This window comes from Corylus avellana, chromosome ca11 (assembly GCF_901000735.1).
Source record: "Corylus avellana chromosome ca11, CavTom2PMs-1.0".
NCBI lineage: Eukaryota > Viridiplantae > Streptophyta > Magnoliopsida > Fagales > Betulaceae > Corylus > Corylus avellana.
In genome coordinates this window covers 266,635-276,199 of record NC_081551.1, presented here as the reverse complement: position 1 = coordinate 276,199, position 9,565 = coordinate 266,635, and the positions used below count along the sequence as shown (strand labels likewise).

Sequence of the window (9,565 nt, the reverse complement as noted above, 5' to 3'; positions counted from 1 at the left end):
TTGGTAGCTCCCAGTCCCAGGCCATTGCCCAATACAATTTGTGGGAACAAAAGCAGAGAGATCATGAAGATGACACCCACACACTTCAACTCGATACGCATGCACTCTCTTGTGTGTCGATGTTGCTCTAAAACTTGCAAGCACTCATGGTTGCTTGCCACCTTCACGTACAATTTCCAAAATTTATCCCCCCTTTTGGGGCAACCAAATTGGAAGGTTGGAAAACTTTTAACATTTCGTCCACGGATTTCCTAATGGATACGTCTCACATACGCCGACGTCAACAAAATTTAATGGAGAACGTACAGTTTATAGACAAGTAGTGCTATAGTGGATGATGTGACATGTTTATTATAAATTTCACTCTTTATGTCGGTTACTTAAAAATTAAGAATTAAGGATGATAATTCTTTACACAATTTATAAATTCAACACGAACTCAATACGAAATTAACGTATTAGCTAGAGTTTGATTGCTAACTCGGAATGAGCCCGTTTAATAAATGAATCAATTTGGGATCAACTCGCTTAATCCATGGATGACCTGTTTGACGAGTATATATATATATATATATATAAACCTTAATGGGTGGATGGGTTAAACGGGCTAAACGGGCCAATTATTCGTTTATTTGAGTTGGTTTTCAAATAACGAGTCAAATAACACGACGTATTTATTAAATGGGTTATGCGAGTGGGTAAGGTCGTGTCGGGCAAACTCAACACAACCTGTTTATCAAACGAATCGTATCGTGTCATCCCTTTATTTAAATAAATTGTGTTAAAATTGAGAAATCAGACCCATTTAATTTATAAAATCATGTCAAGATTAACCCTCAAAAGTTGACAAGTCAAGCAAATTAACATGCATGAAGCTAGCTAACACACCAACTTCTTAAATTACGTAACCCGTTCTAAAAATGATAAATGGGTGAATTAAAAGAGTGAAGGTGGGGGACCCAAGTGTAAGAAAGGCATGTGCTGAGATTCATTGGCTAGGGTGTGTGTGGGGGCCCAATAAGTGGCCATGTGAACTTGTTGGGGGTGTGTCACCTAGGTGTCAAACCCTTTTCCATGTGCGCCGCTGCAGGCATTCCACTCACCTTCCCTTTTTTTATTTTCTGCTCAACCCATGTCGACGTGTTCAACTACATGGATTTAATCCATCTAAAAGAGGTCCCCTCAAACCCTCCCACATATATATTATGCATGTCTTCTTTAATTACTACCATATATACCCAGTCAGCGGCCGGCTTAGAGATCTTCTCCAATGAAGATCTTCAACTTCTTTTGAGTACTAAGATTACAATTGTAAAAATCTCACAACTTTGGTCTTTGGCATCATGCCCATCTCAACCCCCCCCCCAGAGAGAAAAAAAAAATAATAATAAAAACACTATATATATTATTTATCAAAATTGTCAGAGATCATTATTATCCAATGATCATTTATTTTTTGTTTTCCATCTTTTTTGCTGTTAGAAATAAATAATATTTCAATGATTATCGATCAGAGATATTGGTATATATTGTATTATTGGACGGTGGTGATATAAACAAATGAAGAAACTGTAGGTCAAATGGTCTCAAGTGTTAGGCTCAGGAGAGAACTCAAAGCTAGAGAAAATGTTAAACAAATTGTAGATTCTAGGTGCTCTAAACTCTTTCTGCCGAAAGTTTGATGATTGATTGTTTTCTGCCCAACTCTAACTTTAGTGATTCAAGAGCGGATCCCTTTTGTGAATCTCACTGCATGCAGACGCTGTCGTTGTGCTCGATATAACCAAAAAGCGCGCACTGCTTCTGGCTGCAGCAAGCTGTTATCCAAAACTCTATCAGAAAGTTAGCGCGCGATTTCTCATGCATCAAAATTGCAAGAAAGTCAGTAAAAAAATAATAAAAGAAGAGTTAAAAAAAGTTACTGCCATCTCTTAACAAATTTCCGTGTACATATTGGAAAAAAAATTCATTTGGGTCCGATCTATTCAGATGCTGTTTATAGCAGATGTTATGTTAAACTTCCTTCATAGTTCATGCAATATGTTTAGAACTTCCATTCATTCATTCCTCATTTCCTCCAGCTCATGACATTAATTGACAGGCAACTTGCTAGCTGATTGGGTTCTAGCGTACAATATTTCACGTGAACATGTACCGCATGAATAGCGGCTGCCGCAATGCAAGTTAAACAAAAAAAATTAAAGTTGTTAGGACTATTGATGTCATAATTGTGAGATATATATAGCTCTCCAATAAAAATATGGTTTTTAGCGCAAGTAATTAATGTTATATATATATATATATATATATATATATATTTTCTCACAACTATCTCATAATATTAAAGTAACAATTCTAACCAACTAGTGATTTGAATTAGGTGAAATAAAGAGAAATTATTTCATGGTTGATACTAAATTTATGATAAAAGAGCTAGATCCGATCCTATGATCACACGAATGGTGAATTTCATTTTTTGAATTTTAAAATTGGCATTTACGTAAAGGTGAGAATTTATTGAAGCTTATCATCCTCAACATACTCTCCGGATCGACGAGCGAGCTCTGAGTCGGCCATTTGTGGTACGGAGCGCAATTTTGAGTGTCGTGTTGCCGCCGGATATTCCAATTTAGGTGTCAATATGGGCCAGAGATTGTTCCCCCGCGAAACAAGGGGCCCAAACAGTCCGCATAAATGGTGAGCTATACAACTCATCCAAACTCATCCAAGGGTTGAGTTTGGCCTCATGAGCATATATACCATTTTATCCTAAAGAATAAGATTAATTCTAGCCCATAGAGGACACCTACGTGGTCAATCTCAACGACTACTCAACTGCACGTGGGCTTCACGACACGTCAAATCGAATTGGATTTTTCAAAAAAAAAAAAAAACCTTGTAACTACTAAATACTGTAGCAATTATGCTATGATTAAATGAAAGCAACACATTTTTAATGACAGTGGCCCAGCCAGTGTGGATATGCCGCCAAAATAGTTCATTACTTATTTTTTAGTGCCTAATGAAATCAACATAGTGAATTGTTGGATTGGTTTTAGACGACTTGGCCCACTTGGGCTTTTCAGAATTTGTGCTGCACCAGTAGAAACGGAATAAGACCTTTTACAATTTGAACCCAACGCACGAACACGAATGATGGCATGTATGATGGCATTGTATAAGAAGGGACATGCATGGGCAGCATGGCATGAGCATGGGTGGCCCGACCAGAACTAATGTATCACGCAAGGAACCAAGCATAGGAAACAAGAAGGAAAGGAAGGTGGGGGAGGGGAGGGGGTGGGGTGGTGCTCTTCTGGTTTTGGGCTTCTGCATATCCCAAGTAGTCCAAAAGTCTAAAAACTTTTGCCCCGCCCACGTGTGGTTTGAGGCCCACGTTTCACCATCAACATTTAACACTCACACGTGTGTATAGTTGGGTTTGAATATGATGCTTGTATTCCATTCCCATCACCTTCACTTCTTTTGCATTTAATACGCGTAAAGCTGTGAGCCCTATCAATTGACTTCTTCGTTGAACCTTCTTTATTTGCTTTTTAGAGAGGATTAAAAAACTTCTTGGAAATAGTATATATTATGTTTATAAACAAATGAAAATCGAATCGAATCATAATTATCTGTAGGAGTTCAGAAAAAGAACTTTTTTTTTTTTTTTTTTTTTTTTTTTTAAGGCTCGGTTTCAAAAATAGTGATCCCAAAATATAGTTAACGAAACATAGGTAATCATTTAGTAAAATCGTAATTCGACATTTAAACTCATAGTTTAATGATTTTTAAAATTGTGTATTTTTTAAAACGCACCCTCTTATGATTTGAATCTAGGGCTTAGGCTTTATTCATCAACTAACTAATAAAAATTAGTAAACAATCTATAATTAATTATCCAGCTTGAAATTTTCCAATATTTGGGTTCTAATAAAAATAGCGAAAAATGTTGAGAGGCAGCTTGTAATAATTCATCTTTAAGTTAGCTTCCAAAATGTGGGGTTTCCTTGGAACAAGGTACGTAGGATCCACAATACCATGGGCGTGGGGTGAGGAAGGGTAAAGGGTTTATGCATAGAAGTGAAACTGGCATAGACAGACAATGAAAACTATCAATGCTTTGATTCAATGTAGTTGGGAAAAAAAATGTTGTGGCCCCTTGTGTCTATGGTCCATTCAAGATGAGTGAGCTGGGTTCACAAAAGAATGCCTGTGGTTTTATTACAAGAATGGTGCCTCTATAGTGACACTTATATTTGTCTATTGCTCTTTTTTTTTTTTGTATGCCTATCACCCTATACCACCTATGAGTTGTTTTTTGGTGTGTTCTACCATCTATGGTTTGTGGATATTTTTTGGGATATAGTCAGAAAATAGACACAAGTTGCATGGAGTCTAGCTAGCTAGGTACACAAGCACCGGCAAACTAAGCTGCCCCATTATCGACAGGGACTATTATGAAAAGCTAAAAGTTAGGCAAGCAAATTGTTGATATGTGGGATGAATATATATTGACTTGGATTTCAATTGAGTGCAATTAGCTATTTATAGGGCATGCAGTACGAACAGTTAATATGATAGGGCTAGTGGGGTTCAAACAGTTTGAACATGTGTCTGGATAGCTCGAACAAATTGTACGTAGGACTCATCTATTCTCACACATTAAAGCATGTAATACAGGCAACTAATTACTCTTGATTTGTTCTCTTGGTTGTTGGTTATGGATCTTAGAGAAACTATTTATAGATGTGGAATTAAGAAAGGGAAGATCTAATAGTAGCTAGGTGACACAAGAGAAAAAAAACTTTACAGGTAAGGTGGATGGGATGTGAGTCTAAAGTAAGTAGAGACAAGGATGTTAAGTGAAGAAAAAATGGTATTCCCATTAAAAGAAATGGCCTAAATATTTATTTAAAAGGCTGTGGACACAATGAAATTGGTTGTTAAAATAGTTCCATCCTTCATTTATTCCATAATTTATATAAGTGTCTCAAATCTTGTACATTGTGAAGAAATTAATGATGTTGTTGATTACAATAAGTATGATATTCCCACATTGATAGTGTTACTTATGCTAACGCGACCATTGCACAAAGATTTCATGCAAAAATGCCATCCCAAATTTGAAAGTTGAAACTCATTGATTAGTTGATGTCACAGCCAACTCCAGGTTTGTGGATGGAACTCTCCCAAGTAACAATCAAACTGCGGTACCACAAGTTTGTAACAAAGCTTATTAATTATGATTTTGTTGACACATACCCATTCAGCATTAAGTATTCTCAAATCCAGGCCTCAAGATGTATTTTGCAATCAGATAGTTGGCTATATATGGAGCTTTTGATGCATGCTGGTGATAAATGTTGCCCAACCACCTCTAAAGGAAAGGGAAATGGTATGTGTTTATCTATACATTTAGGATTTAAGAAAAACAAAAGTAGATAAAGGAAAATCATGCTGCAAAAACACAGGCATATCCAAGTCGTCGGTGATTCATAGGCAGTGGAACAAAGAATGATTTAACATGACATCAGAACAAAATTTAAAGTTCAAACTTTATTCCCGTAATTTACCTCTCATTTTAATTCAGTTTCTTTTTACCAACAACGGCCCTCAACGATTCATATCTTCCTAAAGTGGCCGGCTACATGGATTTTAACGATGAAAAATCCATTTAGAATCTTCTTTGATAATGTGTATTTTATTTTAATTAAAATTATAATTGAACATCATATTTTATCTAATCATTTATGAATGTCAACTCTCAAATATAAAGGAGACTCTCCTGTCGAACAAAGGATATATTAAAATAAAGCAGGATATTTAATTATTCAGAAAATTTTAAAAAGAGAGAGAGAGAGAGAGATAGATGATGATGATGATAAATAGCCTAAATTGGGATGATGAGGTGATCGACCATGCCACATGAAATCCCACATGTCATGCACCCAGAGACTAATAATCAAATTTACAAAGGTTCCCCACTCATCTCAACCCACATGGCGTGCATTGCCAATCAAAGACATCCACGTGGGACCCCCTCCTGTCACATGGGCTGTCCCTTTCCATCCTCGTGATCCAACGCTCCCGGATCCAGTCCTCAAATCCCATCTGAGCCGTCCATTCCCGGTCCACTCTTCAATTCCGTCGGCTGTGCTTGTCCCTCCCTTGTCCCCCTCCCATTGAACACCTAACTCCACGGTGTCCCTCGTCTCACCAGCAACCATATCTCAGGCTGTCTAAGAAACACCCACAACCTTCCCCACTCGCTTTATCCAGCTCACGTACTTGGGAAACCCACGTTGTCCTCCTCTGATTGGTCGTTTGCCAAGCGCGTGCGACAGGGCGAGTCATACTTTCCGTTTCACATGTGGGAAATTCATGCACCAAGAGAATAAAGTTACCTAGATACTGTCCCTCACTAATCACTCTATAAAATTCTTTTCACAAGTTTCAGAAATTGGGCATCACAATTAAGTTCACCAACATTTTCCTTTCTTTGAGCAAAAGACTTAGTCAAGTTGGTACTACGTATACCATAATTTCATCGTTGACGATCGGCTATTTAGGGTTTGTTGATCAACTGTACAACGTGTAGCAGAACGAAATGGAAAGGGCAGTGAATTATGGGGGCGATGATCTAAATCTTGAGGCGACTGAGCTACGATTAGGGTTGCCAGGGAGTGATGGGCTTGAGAAACAATCGTCTCCTGGTGTGAGGACTAATAAGAGAGCTTCACCGGATGTGGCGGAGGACTCAAGGTCTAAGAGCAACAATTCCATCGTCTCCGATGCTGGAAATGGTGGCCGAGATACTGCCCCTCCACCCAAGTAATTAAGTCATCTCTTGTTTTTTTTTTTTTTTGAACTTGGGCATTCGGGGCTCCGCCCCAATTTGATATTTAAGACGCCGTGTAAGCTCTACCAAAAAATTGTTTAGGAATCGGACCTTAATTAAAATTAATGTTTTATGAGACACCGAAACCAAATAACTTATCATTAAATCCCATCCCTTGGTTGGGATGGGATTTGCTTATGTCCTAATTCTTTTGTGTAAAGTTATATATATATATATATATATAAACTAACGTGAAATTTGTTTTGGTTAATGATGGCTGCAGGGCACAAGTGGTGGGGTGGCCACCAATTCGATCTTTCAGGAGAAATAGTTTCCAAGCAAAGAAAAGTGATGAGGCAGATGGTGCAGGGATGTACGTGAAAGTAAGCATGGATGGAGCTCCTTATCTAAGGAAGGTTGATCTCAAGCTTTACAAGAGCTACCCAGAACTCCTCAAGGCCTTGGAACATATGTTCAAGTTCACCATAGGTACAGACCAATATTATTTACATTCCTCTAACTAATTAATTGATGGTGATTAATTACCATGATGATGATATATATTTGCAGCTGCAGTATTTAATTATGGCTATTTTGGTACATTTATATTTCAGGTGAGTATTCAGAAAGGGAAGGATACGATGGATCTGAATATGTTCCTACTTATGAAGACAAAGAAGGCGATTGGATGCTGGTTGGAGATGTTCCATGGGAGTAAGTTCTCGATCTCTCCTGATCTCTTCATCTCTATAATTAAGCCTTTATATATATATATATATATTTATGAAGAGCCAAAGCTGACAAAAAGCTGTTTCTTATTGATGCGCGCAGCATGTTCATTTCCTCCTGTAAGAAGTTGAGAATCATGAAAGGATCAGAAACTAGTAGCTTGGGTTGTCTATGACAACCGACAGAAGCCCAGTTAAGCAGAAGAAGAAAAAAAAGACATGGTGATCACTTAATTTGGTTAATCGTTTGGTCACCGACAGATTGGTCGTCAGATTACATGATTTTGTTGGTGCTGGTTTCAGCCTCTTCGATCGGTTTTAATCTTTTGGTACATCTTCAAAAAGTCAATTAGAAATCAAATTAAGCTAAGAAAGAAAGTATAGCAATTGAGATCCAACTGTACAGAGGATAAAATGTTTCATTTTGTCCCACGATATGGTTATTAATTATGTTTTATTATAAGATTATAGAAAGGCTATAAATACACCAATTTTCTGTAAATTTATGTGTACGTTCTTCGAGTGGAAATTAGAAGCAAATTACATGTTATTGTTTCTCTATCTTATATATATATATATATATATATATATCTGATCAATTCGATCTGAGTTAATTTTGATTTTAGATGGTAAATATAATATGTGCAATCAAGATCTAAAAATGACGTCTAATACGTGCGGTAAAGATACCCATGAGCTTAACCCTGATCATACTTACAACACAAGATATATATTGGCGACAAATCAAACAAACTACACTAATTAATAATTATCCAACGCTCATAATTCTTCCGAATAACACATCTTTTATATATTGAGCGTTTTGTTTTAACAGAATTTTGTTCTACTTTGGTATATAAGGCTTTCACATTTTCAAAAGCTAAAGTTTATAGGTTCCCATGGATTTAATCATTTAATTAAGAGTAATGTTAGAAACTATATTTTTTATTCCATAGTGCTGAGGTGAGAGTCTCAATCAACTATTAAATTAGTCATTGGTAAAAAAAATTCAATGATTGGTTAAAACTGTTACTTCAACATTTGATGACAAATGTGAAGTCTCAGTAGGACATTTCTTAGAGCAAGCATCATGAAACATGACTTTGTAGATCTATGAAGTAGCTTTTCAACACCACCAAGTTGTCTCAAGCCGATATCATAATAAAAAGATATTATTTTTTAAGTAAAACAGAGAAAATTGGCTTGCATCAACATTGTAGGATATATATAGCATTACTCCTTAATTACTATTCTAATACTCCATCTCTCTCTTTTAATTCAAATGCGAAGTGAATCATAGATATAAGGATTGAATTAAAAATCTTTGTTCTTATACCATGTTAAATCATGATCACCGGTTGCCTCAAAAGCTTATTAGACCGATAAAAAAGAATGAATGTAATTATTTAGTTAATATTCTAACATGAAGTTTATCTCATTTAATAAAAGAGAAAGACTATATACCACATTTTATCACATATTGTTCATATAACATATTACTTTTATAAATTAAGTTGAAAGAAATGTTTTCAATTAGTTTAGAGAAAAACTCTGTACTTAAGTGAATATAGAGCATCCTATCAAGGCATATAGGTGCATTTGACTTTAGATTAGGAATGGTCTTAGGCTTGATCAATGGGCTTCTTTCAAGTCATTGGCCCTGATCTATGTTGATAGGCCATCGAGGCCTTTGTCCTTATGGGCTCTTTGGTAGTGGAGGGTCTAGAGGTGTTTGGGCTTGAAGAGCCTGTGCCAGACGCGCCTTATGGACCCAACCAGAGCTGGGTAGACCACCGTTAATGGGGCAAACAAAAATTCTCCCACTAACGAGAATACCAATTTAAGGAAGCCCACCTATCACAGACTCTCTCCTTTGAACAAAATTGGATTTTCATTTCCTGCCAATTCTGTAAGCTAGTTTGGCATGCGTGGATTCTGCTAGGAGCCAGTAACTCACTAAATCCCTTGAGGCTTGAGCCCCAGAAACTGAAGT

The 9,565-nt window shown here is 36.7% G+C and overlaps 1 protein-coding gene across 1 annotated transcript; it reads left to right on the top strand.

The window, feature by feature from the left end:
• Positions 1-6,453: 6,453 nt before the first annotated feature.
• On the top strand, positions 6,454-8,127 carry LOC132165587 (auxin-induced protein 22D-like). The gene is made up of 4 exons (XM_059576214.1): positions 6,454-6,837; positions 7,128-7,333; positions 7,459-7,558; positions 7,676-8,127. The coding sequence occupies exons 1-4, from the start codon at positions 6,614-6,616 to the stop codon at positions 7,746-7,748; spliced, it is 603 nt and encodes a 200-aa protein (XP_059432197.1). The 5' UTR covers positions 6,454-6,613; the 3' UTR covers positions 7,749-8,127.
• Positions 8,128-9,565: the final 1,438 nt, after the last annotated feature.